The 20,686-nt window shown below is 37.8% G+C and overlaps 1 protein-coding gene across 15 annotated transcripts in view; it reads right to left on the reverse strand.

Annotated features, from left to right (window-relative positions):
- Positions 1-209: 209 nt before the first annotated feature.
- Positions 210-20,686, reverse strand: part of LOC140605330 (aldo-keto reductase family 1 member D1) — a 126,795-nt gene continuing 106,318 nt past the window's right edge. For all 15 annotated transcript variants that reach the window (XM_072777620.1, XM_072777621.1, XM_072777619.1 and 12 more), the window contains 4 exons: positions 14,977-15,086; positions 14,094-14,259; positions 4,390-4,472; positions 210-2,444 (listed from right to left, as the gene is read on the reverse strand). In XM_072777620.1, the coding sequence (XP_072633721.1) occupies positions 2,402-2,444; positions 4,390-4,472; positions 14,094-14,259; positions 14,977-15,086 (402 nt within the window). In that variant the 3' untranslated portion in view covers positions 210-2,401. The remainder of the gene's footprint in view (positions 2,445-4,389; positions 4,473-14,093; positions 14,260-14,976; positions 15,087-20,686) is intronic.

Raw genomic sequence — 20,686 nt, forward strand, 5'->3', positions numbered from 1 at the left:
TTCACACCAGCCTCCCCCCAAATATTTTGAAGACATTTGATAACAGGGAACAGGGCTTAAGTTTCTGTTCTTGCACTATGATACTCTTTTTTCCTCCCATTTCCCAGTGCTAAATGTAGAGTAAGAACTTCAAAGTCTTTCAATTGAATTGAATTCAGATGATTTCTCCCCTCCCTCTGTCATTAGCAGCAAAAAGGAGATTTGTGTGGTTCAATAAATCATCACATTTTATTATTTGTTGTAAGGAAAATATTTTCCAGAGAACAGCATTACATTAGAATCAGTAGATACAGAGAGTAGAGATCAAATTTTCTTCAAGTGCTGATTTTTCAGAAATGTGTGTTTTCAGGTCACTGAAGATCATCTGTAAGCAATTGGTCTTGAAAAAACATAATTTTTGAAAAACCCTCTTACCCTATGAGAGTGACTTAATATGAATGAAAAAATACATTGCTCTAGTTGAATTGAAAATTGGTACATCTCTATTATAGAATTCTAATAATCTTCATACTCAAAAATTAAAAATTTACATGCAGTAAAATTAACCAATGTTTGGGCAGCCCCGGTGGCGCAGCAGTTTAGTGCCGCCTGCAGCCTAGGGCATGATCCTGGAGACCCTGGATTGAGTCCCATGTTGGGCTCCCTGCATGGTGCCTGCTTCTCCCTCTGCCTGTGTCTCTGCCTCTCTCTCTCTCTGTGTCTCTATGAATGAATAAATAAATAATCTTTAAAAAAAATTACCAATGTTCTTTTGAGAACTTGCTACTTCTTTAAATTCACATAGTTATTCTTATAACACTTTCAAAGTCCTAAGTATAATATCTTTTTTTTTAAGATTTATTTATTTGTTCATGAGAGACACAGAGAGAGAGAGAGCTGTGGAGATATAGGCAGAGGGAGAAGCAGGCTCTTCACAGGGAGCCCAATGTGGGACTTGATCCCAGGACTCCAGGATCATGCCCTGGGCCGAAGGCAGTGGCCCAACCGCTGAGCCACTCAGGCATCCCCTAAGTATAATATCTTATGAAGCCTCCTTTTTATTTTTATTTTATTTTTTTAAAAGATTTTATTTTTAAGTAATCTATGTACCCAGCATGGGGCTTAAACTCACAACCCTGAGATTAAAAGTCACATGCTCCACCAAGTGAGCCAGCCAGGCACCCCTAATGCCTCCTTTTAAAATTCCTTCCTTTAAAATAGTTATCTTTGGGGATCCCTGGGTGGAGCAGCGGTTTAGCGCCTGCCTTTGGCCCAGGGCACGATCCTGGAGACCCTGGATCGAATCCCACGTCGGGCTCCCAGTGCATGGAGCCTGCTTCTCCCTCTGCCTGTGTCTCTGCCTCTCTCTCTCTCTCTCTGTGTGACTATCATAAATAAATAAAAATTAAAAAAAAAAGAAAACTGGGATTTCATATCCATTAAAAAAAAATAGTTATCTTTGGGGTCACCTGGGTGCCTCAGTCAGTTAAATGTCTGACTCTTGATGTCAGCTCAGGTCTTGACCTTTGAGTTGTGAGTTCAAGCCCTGTATTGGGCTCCACACTGACCATGGAGCCTACTTTAAAAAATAGTCATCTTTGGATTATTTTATGATTCAGAGTTTTATTTGTGTATGTTGACTGTCTCAAGCTACTTCATATAATAGTGGTTGTATGATGAGTAAGGCAAGAGTGATAGGCAGTGTAAGTATGGATCATCAGTTATGTTTATGCTCAGGCCCTTGAAAGCATGCAAGAGAGAGCCAGCCATTAACCATCCCTTAGAGTGGGTAAAAGCTAAATGAACACACATGGGATGGAAACAAACAACAACCAAGTCATTATGTCCTTGATGACCACTGTGATTGTTGAATTAGCTCTATTTTAAGACTTTTCTATGCTTAGCTCTTTCTCATTACACAAGGTGCAGGAAATCATGTCCTTGTTAATAATGCAAGTGTGGATCTTATCTTGGCTGTGTCTGTGTTACAGTCAATGGTCCAAATCATCAAGGTCACTGCTAGCACAGGCATGCACTACTTCACCACCCTCTTTGTTGCCCAGTTTACTGCTTAAAGTAAGGAACTCAGACTACGAATGGCAGTGCTCACATTCAAGAGTTATTTATCTTCACACATTGCCTCTGAAGTCTTTTCTAAAGCCTAATATTTTTCTATCTGGGACCCAGAAGGCCTTGATCCAAGCTTATAATTTCCAAATAATTATTCAACAGATTTAAACATATGTTTTTCTTCACATACGTAAGCCAAAGTCATTTACGTGGCACAAAACTTAAGCATGTTAACGTCATCACTTTATCTAAAGAGAGTAAAACTTTTTAAATTTCTCCATCAGGAGGAACCACCCAACCCAAGGTTCTGGCATGCATGGGAGGGAAAAATCAATTCAGGAGCATTCTGAAGTCAGTATTCATCATGAAATGGGTACTCAGGATGATCACACCACCTGTCAAAACAAATTCCCGAAAGGGAAAAAGTTCACTTGCAAACATTGCACAGCTGTATGCGTTACTAGCCTCCTTTGACAATTTCACTGACCCTTCCCTTTCTCCCCTAGTCCTCCCTCTCTGTTTCTCACCCAGTCTCCTCTGTTTTCCTGCAAGCCAACATGTTTTACTGAAGCTCTGGACAGTAGTGTGTGTGTACTTGAGTAAGTGTGTGTGTGTGTGTGATGGAAGGCTGGCTGCCTCCACATCAACATTTTGCTCAGAACAAAAGCACAGGAAGTGAGAAATGACTGCTCATTTTTTTTGTGCCCCTTCTCAATTCCTTCCTTCCCTCTGCTGTTTTGACACAGGCTGCCTTCCATGTCAATGATCCACATATGTGTTTCTCTTCAAAATTCTATTACCCATCAGTATCACTTTCTTTCCAGAGTTTTTACCTGTCCTTCTCACTGGACCTCTTCAGAATTGAAAGTTTGAAATCTAGAAGCGTGAATTTAAGTTTCCATGATAATGATGATGATCATGAACCTATCAAATAACAGTGATGGAATAGCCAATAAAAAAGGACTAGTGTGTGTTGTGCCTTCCATGGACCATGTTTAAATTCAGTTCTCTGCAAGTACTATGAGCTTTAATTAAAATAGAAAACAAATTAAGGTTCTTCAATGTTAGAGATCAACTGGATGAAAAACAGAAGAATCATAGCCTAACATCCCTAAGTGGTACATTTTTTTTTGATCAATGAGGCCTAATGTTTGTTTCTCCTTGCGGATTTATCTAGTTATTTCTTATGAGTTATTTTCCCATTGTTGTGGGAATTAGGTATTAAATATGTCAAATGTCAAACTAAATAATTTCACCAATTAACCATAAAAAAATCAGTACATTGGTAGCTTGTCTCTTACTATCTCTTTTGAATTTAATGATATTTATTCAATTGAAATAATTTATCTTCAAGAGCTATTAATTAACCATTAAGTGTTGGTGTGTTTGTGTTTACCTTTCTGTTCCCGAGGCTTAGTGGTACCTTTTAATGTTGAATAATGTTTTACTCTAGAAAATTAACATTAGGAGGCTGTTGTATTAATTCAGAAATTGATTCAGAAATTTGGTATTAGCATTGTCAGTGTGCTTTCTGACTCATGAGAAATAGTGGGACCAATAAGGTAAGTGTTCAAGCTGTATGAATTAACCTAATGAGCATTTTCCAAATGCTCACTTAAAGAGGAGATTACAAACAGATTACTGTCCAGGTGATTTAAAAAATTGGATATACTAATGAATAAAGAGAAAGAAAAGTGTATACACCAATATATGTATGTATGTATCTATCTATATATATCTATGAGAACCGTATTATTTTAAAGACCCTATACTATTTAGAGAATAAAGGGCTAATTCAGTTGATTAGCTGAATTTACAACATTTTGAAGGAGTGTAAGGAATTTTGCTTGTGGGAAGTCAGCTAATAGGTGGAATTAGAAGCTCCACATCTTATAGGCAGGCATTTGCCTAAAACCCTAGGTTCTTCACTTCTAATGTGGCACTCTTTCTACTCTACTCCCATGTCTCTTTCATTTTTGTTGATAACTTTGCTCTAAATTGTGCATCACTTTGATTTTTAGGAAAAAATAAATAGGTTCGAGTATACGTGTTGCTGTTATATTAACATATATACACTATGACTTAATTCTCATCAAGATATTTAGCCTGCCATGCCTTAACCTAAGTCAAGGGATGTCATGAATACCAGAAATCTTTTTTTTTAATACCAGAAATCTTTTAAATAAAACTGTGGCATGTAGGAAATTCCTAGAGTAAAAGTAATTTACCCAGACCTGTTTAATATTCAAAACATGCTGCCCACTGGCTTTACCCTTGTGATTTCTATGGGCCTATCCAGTACCACTGGGTAGTATTTGATGAATGGTCCCCTGAACTCACATGAGCATCTCCACAAAGCGAACATTTTTATTCAAGGCCTCAATGTCCTTCATTTCTTCTTCAGTGAGAGAAAAGTCAAAGATCTGAAATAACAGAAATAAGACATTTTTGAAGGTAGGAAATGGGTCAAGCTTGGGATCAGGGAATGAGGCCAGTAGGAAGATCCCCTCAAAAATTTATGAGCATCTTTTTTTTCTTATGAACATGTTTAAAATAATTATTCACCATGACCAAGTGAGGATTTATTCTTAGGCTACAAGAGTAATTCAATATTCGCAAGTCAATCGATGTGATACACCACATTGATAAAAGAAAGGATAAGAACCTTATTAACTTCTCAATAGATGCAGAAAAAGCATTTGACAAAGTACAGCATCCATTCTGGATAAAAACCCTCAACAAAGTAGGGATTGAGAGAACATACATCGATATCATAAAGTCCATAAACAAAAACCCACAGCTAATATCATCCTCAATGGGGAAAAACTGAGAGCTTTCCCTCTATAGTCAGGAACAAAACGTATGTCCACTCTCACTATTGTTATTTAACTAGTAGTGGAAGTTTCAGCTTCAGCAATCAGTCAATAAAAAGAAATAGAAGGCATCCAAACTGGCAAGGAAGATGTTAAACTTCCACTGTTTGCAGACAACATTATACTCTGTAGAAAAACCAAAAGACTCCACTAAAAAATTGTTAGAATTGATACATGAAAAAAGTGGGAGGAGGAGCAGAGGAAGAGAGACAAGCAAACTCTGCATTGGGTGAGGAGCCCAATGCAGGGCTCAGTCTCAGAACCCTCAGGTCACAACCTGAGCTAAAACCAAGAATTAGACACTTAACCAATTGAGCCATCCAGGCGCCCCAGAAATCTGTTGCATTTCTATACACCAATAATGAAGCAGTAGAAAGAGAAATAAAGGAACCGATCCCATTTACAATTGCACCAAAAACTGTCAGATACCTAGGAATAAACCTAACCAAAGTGAGGGGCAATTTATATTTTGAGAACCAGAGAACACTTAGGAAAGAAATTAAAGATGACACAAAGAAATGGGAAAACATTCCATGCTCATAGATTGGAAGAAAAGTATTGTCAAAATGTTTGATCCACCCAAAGCAATCTATACATTCAATGTAATCCCTATCAGCAAAAGATTTTCCACAAAGCTAGAACAAATAATCCTTAAATTTGTATGGAACCACAAAAGACCCCAAATTAAAAGAAAGACCCTGAGTAACCAAAGCAATCTTGAAAAAGCAAATTAGAGCTGGGGGCATCATAATTCCAGACTTCAAGCTATATTACAAAGCTGTACTCATCAAGACAATATGGTACTGGCACAAAAACAAGCACATAGATCAATGGAACATAAGAGAAAAACCCATAAATAAACCCAAAACTATACGGTCAATTATTCTTCAACAAAGCAGGAAAGAATATCCAATGAAAAAAAATTTGTCTCTTCAACAAATGGTATTTTGTTGGATTACTTTCTTACACCATACATAAAAATAAATTCAAAATGGGGGAAAGACCTGGGGCACCTGGGTAGCTCAGTGGTTAAGCATCCACCTTTGGCTCAGGTTGTGATCCTGGGGTCCTGGGATCAAGTCCTGCATCAGGCTCCCTGTAGGAGGCCTGCTTCTCCCTCTGCCTATGTCTCTGCCTCTTTCTATGTGTCTCTCATGAATAAATAAAATCTTTATAAAAAATGGATGAAAGACCTAAGTGTGAGACAGGAAACCATCAAAACCATAGAACACAGGCAGTAACCTTTCTGATATTGGCCATAGCAACTTCTTACTAGACACATTGCCAGAGGCAAGGGAAACAAAAGCAAAAGATGAACTATTGCGACTTTATCAAGATAAAAAGCTTCTGCACATCAAAGGAAACAATCATTAAAACTAAAAGGCAGCCTATGAAATGGGAGAAGGTATTTTCAAATGACGTGTCTGGTAAAGGGTTAGTATTTAAAATATATAAAGAACATGTAAGACCTGACACCTAAAAAAAAAAAAAAAAAAATTCAGTTAAAAAGTGGGCAGAAGACGTGAGTAGACATTTTTCCAAAGAAGACATACAGACGGCCAACAGACACATGAAAAGATGCTCAACATCACTTATCATCAGGGAAATACAAATCAAAACCACGATGAGATACTACTTCATACCTGTCAGAACGGCTAAAATTAACGACACAGGAAACAACAGGTGTAGGTGAAAATGTGGAGAAGAAGGAACCTTGTTACATTGTTGGTGGGAATGCAAACTGGTGCAGCCACTCAACCCAGCCACTGGAAGGCAGTATGGAGGTTCCTCACAAAGTTAAAAATAGAATTACCCTATGATCCAGCATTGCTGGATGTTTACCCAAAGGATAAAAACATACTGACTTGAAGGGATACATGCACTTTGATATTTACTGCAGCATTATCAACAATAGCCAAATTATGGAAAGTGCCCAAATACTCATAAGTGACGAATGGAAAAAGAAGATGTGGTATCTATATATTGGAATATTACTCAACCATAAAAAGAATAAAATCTCTCCATTTGCAATAACGTGGATAGAGCTAGAGCGCATTATGCTAAGTGAAACAAGTCAGTCAGAGAAATACAAATACCATACGATTTTATTCATATGTGGAATTTAAGAAACTAAATGAACAAGGGCATGGAAAAGAAAAAGAGGGAGACAGTGAACCATAAGAAACTCTTAACCAGGGCAGCCTGGGTGGCTAGTGGTTTAGCGCCGCCTTCAGGCCAGGGCATGATCCTGGAGACACGGGATCGAGTCCCACGTTGGGCTCCCTGCCTGGAGGCTGCTTCTTCCTCTACCTGTCTCTGCCTCTCTCTCTCTGTGTGTCTCTCATGAATAAAATATAAATAAAATCTTAAAAAAAAAGAGAGACTCTTAACAATAGAGAACTGAGGGTTGCTGGAGGGGAGGTGGGTGGAAAATGGGCTAAATGGGTGATAGGCATTAAGGAGGGCACCTGTTGTAATGAACACTGGGTGTTATATGAATCTCTAAATTCTACTCTTGAAACCAAAATTACACTATGTATTAACTAACTGGAATGTAAATAAAATTGATACAAAAATAATTGTTAATATCTTTGTTTCAGTTCTGTCAGGTATTTCCTTTTAGTCCTTCATATATGTTGAAGCTCTGTTATTAGTGACATACACATAAAAGATTATGTCAAAAAATTTATGTCAAAAATTTACATCAAAAATTTATGAATATCGGGATCCCTGGGTGGCGCAGCGGTTTGGCGCCTGCCTTTGGCCCAGGGCGCGATCCTGGAGGCCCGGGATCGAATCCCACGTCAGGCTCCCAGTGCATGGAGCCTGCTTCTCCCTCTGCCTCTCTCTCTCTCTCTCTCTCTGTGTGTGTGTGACTATCATAAATAAATAAATAAAAAATATTAAAAAAAATTTATGAATATCTGCAAATGTGAAAGAAGTTGGGCTGGTGCTGGGGGGCCACATCCCCATGCAGAGCTGGGGATGGTCTTTGTCTTTGAGACACTTCTGCTGGGTCCATCTTGCAGGACATTCCAAATACTCTGCAATAACATATATTCAGGACACCTAAAATTTCAAGAGTGAAGAATTTTTTATTATTTCTGGATGAGATGCTGAACTTCTGATTCTGGACTATGGCTTTTGTGCACTTGTATTTAAAAATATTCCCTAGTCTCTAAATTTGCTTATGTATTTTTAACTTTTAATTTGCTTTATCTTCTTTTTTTTAAGATTTTATTTATTTATTCATTATAGACATAGAAAGAGAGAGACGGGGGCAGAGACACAGGCAGAAGGAGAAGCAGGCTCCATGCCGGGAGCCCGACGTGGGACTCAATCCCGGGGCTCCAGGATCACACCCTGGGCCAAAGGCAGGCACTAAACTGCTGAGCCACCCAGGGATCCCCCTTGCTTTATCTTCTTAATCATTTTCCCTATCATTTTTAATAGGTTTTCTACTTTTTAAATCTATTACATTTTCATTGATTTATTTTTTCTTAGCTTGTAAATTTTATACTCTTGTTCTTTATTAACATTTTAATATTTTATTTTAGCTTATTTGTTTTTAATATTTGCTTTGTTAATAATTATCTCCTCTTTATTGCCTTATCTTGTTATCCCTTCATTTTTATTTTAGTAATTTATATTGATAAATTTTAATTATATAAGTAATACATAAATATATGCTTTTTTAATGAGAAATTACTACAGAAGTATATTGGCATGCATGGAATAATAAATGAAAGGTCCTCTTGTTACCCACCAACCCTAGTCCTATTCTTCCTAAAAATTCCTTCCAAACATTCAACATATAAGTAAGATGCAATAATTTATTCCGCAACTTTTTTTCATGCATATAATATATCTTGGTGACCTTTTCTGTCAAAATAGACTGATTTAAATTTAATCACTGCATCCTAACACAATTTACCTAATCCCCCATGGATTGCTTCCAAGTGCTCTTTTCAGGGAATGATTTTCTTTGATTATTATTATTATTTTTTTTTATAAAGGAATTTTTTTTTTTTTTTTTTAATTTATTTATGATAGTCACACAGAGAGAGAGAGAAAGGCGCAGAGACACAGGCAGAGGGAGAAGCAGGCTCCATGCACCGGGAGCCCGACGTGGGATTCGATCCCGGGTCTCCAGGATCGCGCCCTGGGCCAAAGGCAGGCGCCAAACCGCTGCGCCACCCAGGGATCCCTAAAGGAATTTTTAAAAAATTTTTATTTATTTATGATAGTCACACACACAGAGAGAGAGAGGCAGAGACATATGCAGAGGGAGAAGCAGGCTCCAGGCACCGGGAGCCTGATGTGGGATTTGATCCCGGGTCTCCAGGATCGCGCCCTGGGCCAAAGGCAGGCGCCAAACGGCTGCACCACCCAGGGATCCCTTTCTTTGATTATTATCCAAATATTGAGTTTATGAGATTATATAGGGAATCAAAAGTTTGCATTACATAGAAACAGTCATGAATGAACTAATCACTTATAAAATAAATCCTTACTCAAACCTTCTTTTTCAGTGTTGGTGAGTCATTTTCTGATTTCAATGAATATATAATGTAGAATGAAGTTGAAAATCTTGCCAAAGATGCAAGATTTCATGAAGTCAATGAAAGTGATCTTGGTTTAGGGATGCCTGGGTGGCTCAGCGGTTGAGCATCTGTCTTTGGCTGAGGGTGTGATCCGAGGGTCCAGTATCGAGTCCAGCATCGGGCTCCCTGTGAAGAACCTGCTTCTCCCTCTGCCTATGTCTCTACCTCTCTCTGTCTCTCATGAATAAATATAGAAAATCTTAAAAAAAAAAAAAAGATCTTGGTTTGCTTTAATTACAGGTAAAATATTTTCAAATAAGAATCTGATGCAGTTAAAATCTACTTTAGTAGATGTATCAGAAGAGTGTGACTTGAAAAAAAAATCAAAGGATTTACAATATTCAGATGAAGCCCTGTGAAATTTTACCAGAATTATTCTTTTTATGATCACTTAGCAAAAACCTTTGTGAAATAGAGAACATCACATTGTTATTATGTAATTTCATCTAGCATGTTTTTAAGAATGAATACTGATTCATTCAGGTTCTTCTAAGATTTAGGACACATATACAATTGTAACCTAAATTTTGTTGAATCTAAAATAAAATGATTCCATGATTTTCAATTTTAATTTTTTTTAAGTAGGCTCTACACCCAGCATAGAGCCCAATGTGGGGCTTAAAATCCTTGCCCTGAGATCAAGACCTGAGCTGAGATCAAGAGTTGGACGCTCAAGTTACAAGACAATCAGGCACCCTTTAGTTTTAATTTTAAGGTAAATTTCCAAATTCTTCCTCTCCATTCTTTCTATGCAATGTTTTTCTTTATTTTATATGAATTTTCTTTAAAAAAAAAAGATTTTATTTACTTATTCATGAGAGACACAGAGAGAGGCAGAGACGCAGGTAGAAGGAGAAGCAGGCTCCATGCAGGGAGCCCAATGTGGGACTCAATCCCAGGATCCTGGGATCACACCCTGAGCCAAAAGCAGACGCTCAACTGCTGAGCCACCCAGGCATCATTTTATTTTATATGAATTCATTTTATATGAATTTTAATTTTTTTAATGACACAAATTATCCTAAATTATTCACTTATTTAAGATTATATATAACTGAATACCTGATATTCTTTCACGACCCCAATCTACTTCTCTTATAGTAAAGATTTCTAGAAACAAAAAGTATTAACTATATTAAATGCTGTTGAAAAATCTACCAGGACAAGGACAGAGAAGTGATTATTGGATCTAGCAAGGTGGAGGCCATTGGTGACCTTGACAAGAGCTGTGTCAGGTTTCAATGGGTTTAACAAAAAGTAGGGGAAAGGGACTTGGAGACAGTGAGGATAGAATTCTCTTTTGAAGGGGTTTGCCGTAAACAGAAAGAAATGGATAATAGCTGGGGCGGGGGTGGGGGGGTGGGGCGCGGGAAAGAGTCTAGATTGGATTCTACCTTTTAAGACTGGAGGTCACAGCATGTTTGTATGTTGATAGGAGTTATGCAGTAGAGAGATAATGCAGGAGAGAGGGGGATTTTTGAGGGGTATAGAGGAGTTATTAGGTATTAGTAAGGCAAGTTTCCAAGGAATAACAGTGGGAATTAGTGGCTGAAATATATAGGACAAGATCATTGTGGGGGAGGAGGTTAAAGAACTATTAGGCCAGGTTATTGGAAGGATCATCCATATTTATGTTGAATTTACTAAGAATTGTGACAGGAGTAGTTTTGGAGAGAAGGAAAGTGAGTCAAGAGATAAAACCTTCGGAGATCCCTGGGTGGCTCAGTGGTTTAATGCCTGCCTTTGGCCCGGGGCGTTATCCTGGAGTCCCGGGATTGAGTCCCGCATCGGGCTACCTGCGTGGAGCCTGCTTCTCCCTCTGCCTGTCTCTGCCCCTCTCTCTATCATGAATGGGTAAATAAAATAAAATCTTTTTTTTTTTTTTTTAAAGAGAGATAAAACCTTCAAGGAATGGGGGTCAGTGGATGATGGCAACAAGGCAGATAGTGGGTGTTAAAATTTGATTTTTTGTTATTTTAATGTTAACAATATACCACTTTTTAATTTTCTTCATTCTTTTAATTTAATATAGTTTTTTGTTTTTAACTTTTTATTATATAATTTTTATTTGTATGACTTTTTCTTCTCATTGTAAACATATTTAATTTTCTCTTTATCCTTTACATTTTGTGGTTATTTCCCATTATTTTATTTTATTTATTTTATTTTTAAATTTCTCATTATTTTAAAATATTTTTAAAGGTTTACCTCAGTTCTAAAAGAGAATAAATTTCTATTTTGTCAATTTTTGGTTTTAATAACCATCAAAATCTGTGGTTACAGGACAAGTATAAACCCTATAGAGTGGTATTGGCTGTGATTTCCACTGTCATTTTCCTTGTAGATTGGTATCTCCTTCATATTTTTTTTGTGGTATGTGAACCTCTGGACTCAATTTCCGTATTATCAGGGCTATGGAAATATACGGAATAAAACAAATAGTTGCAAAACATTTTTAAGGAGAATGATAGTATCTCTAGTACAAAATTGTGATTCACTAAATGACATAAAGTGCAAAGGCTTTAGACTTCCATTGCACAGACCACTAGTAACCACTCTCATTTTATTTATTTATTGATTGATTATTTTATTTATTTATTCATGAGAGACACAGAGAAAGAGAGAGGCAGAGACACAGGCAGAGGGAGAAGCAGACTGCATGCAGGGAGCACGACGTGTCCCGGGTCTCCAGGATCATGCCCTGCGCCAAAAGCAGACGCTCAACCTCTGAGCCACCCAGGCATCCCACCACTCTCAGTTTCTGAACAGTAAAATTTTGAGTCCATGAAAACATTTGTTGCAGGTGCATTAAACTTGTTTGTTTTAATTTTTGATGAACTAACACATTAGCCATCTAGTTAGCTTATTTTTTTAAGATGACTGAAAACAGTGTCAACTACTTTTAGCAAGAAGGATTTTGTTAAGTGTTAAAATACTGCCAGTAGTGGCATAACTGTTTATCATTCTTTCCTCTTTTTGCCAATAACAGTATCCCCCTTTTCCTTTTATGAATTTCTCCTCCATCACCTAGTAGGGCTATTTGTCATGAATTCATTTCCAGCACAGGAATAGAGGTGTAGCCCAGGGGGCCAGTCAAAGTATCTTATTCACTGGATATAGTCATTAATATGGGAGTGGTGCATGACCCAGAAAAGGACAATCAGGGGTTGATAGAGATCCTCACAGAAGCCTTTATCTGTGATCATCTTCACTGAGTATGAGTAATAGATTATTAGCCTGGAGCTGTCAGGGACTGTTGGTGCCATCATGTAGATACAGAGAAGGTTGGGAGAGGCGTGGGGAGTGTGGAGGGAGGAAAAGAGCTCAGTCCTTTTATAAATCATTTGAATACCTGTTCCTGGTCATGCCCGATTTATCCATGGACTTTCCAGTTATGTGACCCAATAAATCATGTCTCTCTCTTTCTTTGGTAAGTTTGAGTTGCTTTCTGTCATACAGTAGCAAAAAAGCTCTGAAGATAAATTGTCTAATATCATGAATATCTTCCCATGGCAGCACTTATGTTTTCACTCTATTATTTTAAAAAAAAGGGTATATAATATTTCATTGTATAATTATAATTTGTTTTATAAGATTCTACTGAAGATTGTTTTCAGTTTTTTAAAGTGATAAATCATGCTGTAGTAAACATCCATATATGTGTGGTTAAATATAGGACCAAGATTGTTTGGGTCAAATAGATATGTGGGTTGGAAAGGTGACATCCTGCTCCTTCAAATCTTATATAAATTAATGTTTCTAACAGGAGTATATGAAGGTGCCTGTTTTCCTACATATTCAATATTCTGATTATTTTCCTAACTCAGGGGATAAATCTGGTCTTATTTTTATCAACTTACTTTTTGAGATTATTAAACTTATTAAACTACTTATTTTATTTAGTAAAAACTTATTAAACTACTGAGATTATTAAATTTATAAACTACTTATTGAAACAAAAACAACTTAGCTTTTGAGATTATTAACTGATCAGTCATTAATTAATTTTGCATGATATTTTTCTATGGCTGTATTTACCTAGCAGTTTAGTCTTGAGTAGTAGTAAACTAATCATGCCTTTGTCTAGCGGCCTCTTCTCACCTGTAAGTTATGAGGCTGATTCCAAATTATTTATAGAGGAGATAAAGGCAATTAGCATTCATGAAGTCTAATGATCCTCTTCAATAATGTCCAAATTTGTCCCCAGCAAATAAAAAAAGAAGATGGAAAGTTTCCTATTACGAATTTCAAATTTTATATCTTCTATTTCTGCTGTGCTGGTGAAGTGAGTAGGTAGTGCCAAGAGTCAATAGGTTAAGGAAACGGAAGAAAATAAGGGAGCTAGGTAAAGTACAAACAGCAAAGCAATCCCCAAAGTGCTGGGAACTGTCTCAAATTCACCTAAAGTTAAGTTCAGATATAAAAAATGTGGGTTAGAGAGCAGGTGTACAATAAAATATGAAGGCATTACGAGTTTCTTATTAATCTGAACAGAAAATTCTCCAAAAAATAAACAAACAAAACAAAACAACTCTACTTTCTACATTTCCAGAAGCAGTTATCTTACTTGAAAGTTTTCCTTGATCCTTTCAGGGTTAAAGCTTTTAGGAATAACAACCACTCCTCTCTGGATGTTGAAACGCAAAACGATTTGAGCTGCTGTCTTCTTGTACTTTTTTCCCAGTGCGTTAAGAAGTTCATCCTTTAGCAAAGGTGGGGAAGATATGTTCACCCTTAAAAAAGAAAAAATCAAAACCTGCATCATATTTAGCTCAAGTAATGAGAACAGATGGTTAGTCAATCACCTCCCTCCTCTGGCTCCCTATCCCCCTGGCCACCTACCACTTCAGGTCACCTGTAACCAATTTCTCAGAGAGCAGAGCACTCAGTGAAGAGTTGCTTTTAACATGAAAAGATCAAGAGAGGCAAATTTATAGAGCTGCCTCTTTTGGAGGGTAAATGGTATTTCTTTGATGGGTCTTACAGAGAGAACTGGGTTGGAAGTAGGCATATGGGGAAGGCAGGAAGACCAAAGTGGAAGAAATAGAGGCACAACTATTAGAGTCATCTTCACGTAGAAATATTTCTACTTAAGCCTATGGAACACATCACAGCAGAAGTGCTATACTGGAATACAGAAATCCAAAAACTCTAAAATTTCAGTATATGGTCATGGAGACTGTCAGATAATACCTAAACATTTGTGGGGGTATATCCCATGTTTCAGGCATTGTTAGGTAATTTCATACATACAGTGTAATAAATTCTTATACCACCTTTGTGAGGAAGGTTTTATTAGCTCCAATTTGTGTATATAGAGAATGACTCAAAGACTTTGTTACTTTCTTAAAATCACAGAGCCATATAATCTTGCCAACCAAGTAATTCACATCAGTTTCATACTCTACACCAAAGGAAACACTGCTGAAGAGATATACAGCATTGCTTACCAGGTTGGATTCCTAGAAGTCCCCAAAGGGCTGTATGCAATAATGACGATGTCATGCTGTTGGCAAAATTTCAAGAGTTTTGGCTGGGTGAAATACGGATGGCACTCAACCTACATGGTTGCATTAGAGAGCAGAGCACAAAATTAAACCCTTGGAGTGAATGCAGTTTTACACAGTTTTTAAAAATTTCTTCAATAAAACCCATTTAAAAGTATGGATAATGAGGCAAATGCTAAATATTATTCCTAACAAGGAAGTTGGCATTGTTTATTGGTGAGATTAATTAAAACATGGTTACTGAGGTCACCATCTGTAGAATAATCCTAAGATCAGTGGGAAGCAAATTCAGTTTTGTCAAGTTAGCATAGTTTAAAACTTTGAAGGAACAGACCTATCTAGTCACCATTCTAGCAAGCACATTTTTTTTTTCAAATACAATTTTCTGTAACAAAAAAGCAGTCTCAAGGTTCAGATTACAGCCTGGTAAGTAGAAGTGACATGTTGCAAAAGCCCTTTCTCTGCAGCTATCAGGCATCTAAGAATATTTTCACAAGAGGTAGAATATGTATAAAATGAAATTTAAAGATGAATTGTGTCGTCTTGGCCAAGAGTTCTTTACACTGTCCAGTGCAGGCCTGCATTCATCTTCAGTATCTTACTGGCAAGATTCCTGCATTAAAAAGTGCTTGTGTCATAAAGTTCTTCTCAACATGTCTTCTTAACCACTATGGTAATATTTGACCTATGCTTTTCTTTCCTTTTTGGTTTAAAATCAACCAACGCTGAATTAAAATAATTGAAGTATATACTTATCTTGATTGTCTGGAATAGTATTTGGTGAGTTTTATTTCTAGAAGGTACAAGGAGATGCTACTGATGAAATGGCAAAGGTAAACTGGGCCTCTTTGTAGTGGGTCTTCTTTCTTCTTTCTGTTCTCTAATTTGATACACTTTTTTTTTTTTCTGACATAATCTTGTTCCTTTATCCTAAGAAACACTTGTGGGCTTTCCACCCCTTGGAACATTTCTTAAATAATTCTAGAAAGTAACACAGACTAAAAAAAGGCAGGAATCACACTCTTTAGTGTTTCCTTCCTTTATCTCTCTGACTTCCAACATCGCTTTCTACTTTTTCACTTCCAATCTTGTCTATTATTGGTAGACTAGTCTCTCCAAGACATGTGTTTTATCACATCACTTCACTGCTTAGAAACTAAGTATGAATTCCTTAATTTAATGCCCACCTGCTCATTCCAAATACAAAATTTAAGGACTCCTTTCTAATCAGACTGGTGTGCTGTTGCATGTCTCTGGCCTTATTAAATATGTAGAAGTATGTAGGTATACATCCATATGTATATGTGTATGTGTGTGTTCATAAACACATTGAACGTTTTATAATCTACTCTTTGAAAAAGGACTTCATATGGCTTATACCAACATGTGTGCATAATAAGGCTATCACAATTAGAAATAGAACAAATAGATAAGTGCATGTTGAATCTATGACTGAACAATCTGTGAACTGAAATCTGGGAGATTAGAGAGAGTTGCATTGGGCAACATACTAGAAACATCTGCTCAATGGGAACTTTTGAGTTAATATATAAACTCAAATAACAGCATAACAATATAATATAAATCTTTGCATAGAGAGTTGTTAGGTAAAAATCCTAGGGCATATCACTAAAGAGACACCCAGTGAGGGAAATTCTGGGGGTGGGAGTAGATAAGTTAATAAGATCCAAGTGCATACGAACTCACAGAGAACCATATTCCTTCTTTTCAGAGCATTTATCTAAGTTTCTAATTACCAATAACTTTTGTGATTGATTCATATCTGCTCCCCACTAGGCAGCTAGTGCCCCAAGAGGAAGGGCTGTATCTGTCATTGGTCTCTTATGCATGCCTAAAGCATAGCAAAGTGACTGGCATAAGGCAGGTGCTCAATGACTGTTGAATGAAAACAGTAACAATACAGAGAGAACCAAGTCAGCATCTTAGGAAGGGGCTTCATCAGGGCTGCAGCTTGGTGGGTCATTTCAGGCCAGTGGATGATCCTTGTTTGGTATGCTGGCACTGGATGCTCAGTTTCAGGTAGAGGGTAGTGATAGTTTCTGTTGTCACTTGATGTCATCATTGCCCTGAACTAGCTCATTTCCAAGGTGAAGCATATCTAAGCACACTTGCTTCTGTCTTTCTTAGGAGCTGGTTATAGCCCTTTGTGGATGGGCTAGTGGAGATTCAGTCTTTACTTTTTCTTGTTTATTCTGTAAAATTGAGGTCACTTGTCAGTGTCTTGATATGTCTGGGGCTTTTACAACACTATTTGATAGTGCAGAACTTCAGATATCAAGAATCTCACAAGGTGAAGTTAAGCTGGCTCTTACGACAGGTGAGTTCTTTGACTTGACTTTTTTTTTTTTTTACTTTACTTTCTTAAAGATGGTGGTGCCAGAAAGTGGACTATTAATTTGCATTACTATTTCCCCCTTTATAGCTTACTTTCTGAAAATTGGAACTGCTGAAAATGAATGATGGTTATGACCTGTTCCTCCTACCCTTCTCTCTTAGACAGACTCTGTGAAGGAAGACAGTAAACTCATTCTGTGTCTTTCTTAGAAGAAGTGTGTTGAATTTTCATTTAAGTTACTCAAAAAATATATATAGATTCCGAAGTCAGGACACCTGTGATTTAGGCATAGTGAATAGGGTTAGGAAAAACTGAAGAATTTGGAGATCTTGCCTTTCTCCCCACCTCTCTCCCTTCGTTTGTTACTAGAGTTAGGTTTGTGAGATTAAATGGCCTGAGGTAGAGCCACAGTCTCCTTTGAATTAGGCTGGGAAAACACTGCATGACAAATGACCCACTAGGAAGGCATTCAGAGAGATTAAGTGAGGGACGGAGCCTGGAGACACCTTTGTGTAGACAGGCATCAGAGGTAGTACTAAGGAATGCTCAGTTCATGATTGGATTGTTTGTTTCTTTGGTGTTGAGTTTAAGAAGTTCTTTATAGATCTTGGAAACTAGCCCTTTATCTGATACGTCATTTGCAAATATCTTCTCCCATTCTGTAGGTTGTCTTTTAGTTTTGTGGACTGTATCCTTTGCTGTGCAAAAGCTTCTTATCTTGATGAAGTCCCAATAGTTCATTTTTGCTTTTGTTTCTTTTGCCTTCGTGGATGTATCTTGCCAGAAGTTACTGTGGCCAAGTTCAAATAGGGTGTTGCCTGTGTTCTCCTCTACGATTTTGATGGACTCTTGTCTCACATTTAGATCTTTCATCCATTTTGAGTTTATCTTTGTGTCTGGTGCAAGAGAGTGGTCTTGTTTCATTCTGCTGCATGTGGATGTCCAGTTTTCCCAGCACCATTTAATGAAGAAACTGTCTTTCTTCCAATGGATAGTCTTTCCTCCTTTATCGAATATTAGTTGACCATAAAGTTCAGGGTCCACTTCTGGGTTCTCTATTCTGTTCCATTGATCTATGTGTCTGTTTTTGTGCCAGTACCACACTGTCTTGATGACCACAGCTTTGTAGTACAACCTGAAATCTGGCATTGTGATGCCCCCAGCTATGGTTTTCTTTCTTAAAATTCCCCTGGCTATTTGGGGTCTTTTCTGCTTCCACACAAATCTTAAAATAATTTGTTCTAACTCTCTGAAGAAAGTTCATGGTATTTTGATAGGGATTGCATTAAACGTGTACATTGCCCTGGGTAACATTGACATTTTCACAATATTAATTCTGCCAATCCATGAGCATGGAATATTTTTCCATCTCTTTGTGTCTTCCTCCATTTCTTTCAGAAGTGTTCTATAGTTTTGAGGGTATAGATCCTTTACCTCTTTGGTTAGGCTTATTCCTAGGTATCTTATGCTTTTGGGTGCAATTGTAAATGGGATTGACTCCTTAATTTCTCTTTCTTCAGCCTCATTGTTAGTGTATAGAAATGCCACTGATTTCTGGGCATTGATTTTGTATCCTGCCATGCTACCAATGGGCAAAAGACATGAAGAGAAATCTCACAGAGGAAGACATAGACATGGCCAACATGCACATGAGAAAATGCTCTGCATCACTTGCCATCAGGGAAATACAAATCAAAACCACAATGAGATACCACCTCACACCAGTGAGAATAGGGAAAATTAACAAGGCAGGAAACCACAAATGTTGGAGAGGATGCGGAGAAAAGGGAACCCTCTTACACTGTTGGTGGGAATGTGAACTGGTGCAGCCACTCTGGAAAACTGTGTGGAGCTTCCTCAAAGAGTTAAAAATAGACCTGCCCTACGACCCAGCAATTGCACTGTTGGGGATTTACCCCAAAGATTCAGATGCAATGAAACGCCGGGACGCCTGCACCCCGATGTTTCTAGCAGCAATGTCCACAATAGCCAAACTGTGGAAGGAGCCTTGTGTCCATCAAAAGATGAATGGATAAAGAAGATGTGGTCTCTGTATACAATGGAATATTCCTCAGCCATTAGAAACGACAAATACCCACCATTTGCTTCAGCATGGATGGAACTGGAGGGTATTATGCTGAGTGAAATGAGTCAATCGGAGAAGGACAAACATTGTATGTTCTCATTCATTTGGGGAATATAAATAATAGTGAAAGGGAATATAAGGGAAGGGAGAAGAAATGTGTGGGAAATATCAGAAAGGGAGACAGAACATAAAGACTCCTAGCTCTGGGAAACAAACTAGGGGTGGTGGAAGGGGAGGAGGGGGGGGTGGGGGTGAATGGGTGATGGGCACTGAGGGGGGCACTTGACGGGATGAGCACTGGGTGTTATTCTGTATGTTGGTAAATTGAACACCAATAAAAAATTAATTTATTTAAAAAAAAGGAATACTCAGGCTCTGAGAATGAGTACAGAGTGATAATATTTTATGTGCCCTTGTTCATAAAGTCTTTGAAGAAACATAAACACCGGGATCCCTGGGTGGCGCAGCGGTTTGGCGCCTGCCTTTGGCCCAGGGCGCGATCTGGAGACCCGGGATCGAATCCCACATCGGGCTCCTGGTGCATGGAGCCTGCTTCTCCCTCTGCCTGTGTCTCTGCCTCTCTCTCTCTCTCTCTGTGTGTGTGACTGTCATAAATAAATAAAAAATTAAAAAAAAGGAACATAAACATTTTGCAAATTATGCTTTTGATTTATTCTAATGGGAAAATTAGTTTTTAAATATGTGAATTATGAATTACACAAGGTCTTCAGGTATGTATCCCTTATATATAAGTTGTGACCACCCTGTATAATGCCCACAATATGTCATCATGTTCCTGGGCTGAAAGCTGTTTGAACTAAACGTGTGTTTCTGGAGTGTAGGTGGTCATACCCCAGGCATAGGGTAATGGCAGGTGGCCAGTAGACCTGCACTTTGATCTGCACCATCTCAAGAGTATTGATATACTCTGCTTTCCATATCATGAAGCAAACAAACAAGCCTGGGATATGATCTTCCCACATGTCTTGTTTCCTTTGCAGGGTACATTTGTGAAGCTGTTCATGATTCTTGTGCCAACATATCAGGGTATTTCTTCCTTGGCATGAGAAGACACACTGTCAAATTCTTACTCCATTTTTCCTTCTGAGGTCAAAAAGCATCATCTTTTTTTGTACATTTGTAAGAAAAAGTGTGTCATTTTGGCCTTTTATAACAAAATATTGTCCTTGGGGGTGCAGGAGGGAGATGAG

This window comes from Canis lupus, chromosome 15 (assembly GCF_048164855.1).
Source record: "Canis lupus baileyi chromosome 15, mCanLup2.hap1, whole genome shotgun sequence".
NCBI lineage: Eukaryota > Metazoa > Chordata > Mammalia > Carnivora > Canidae > Canis > Canis lupus.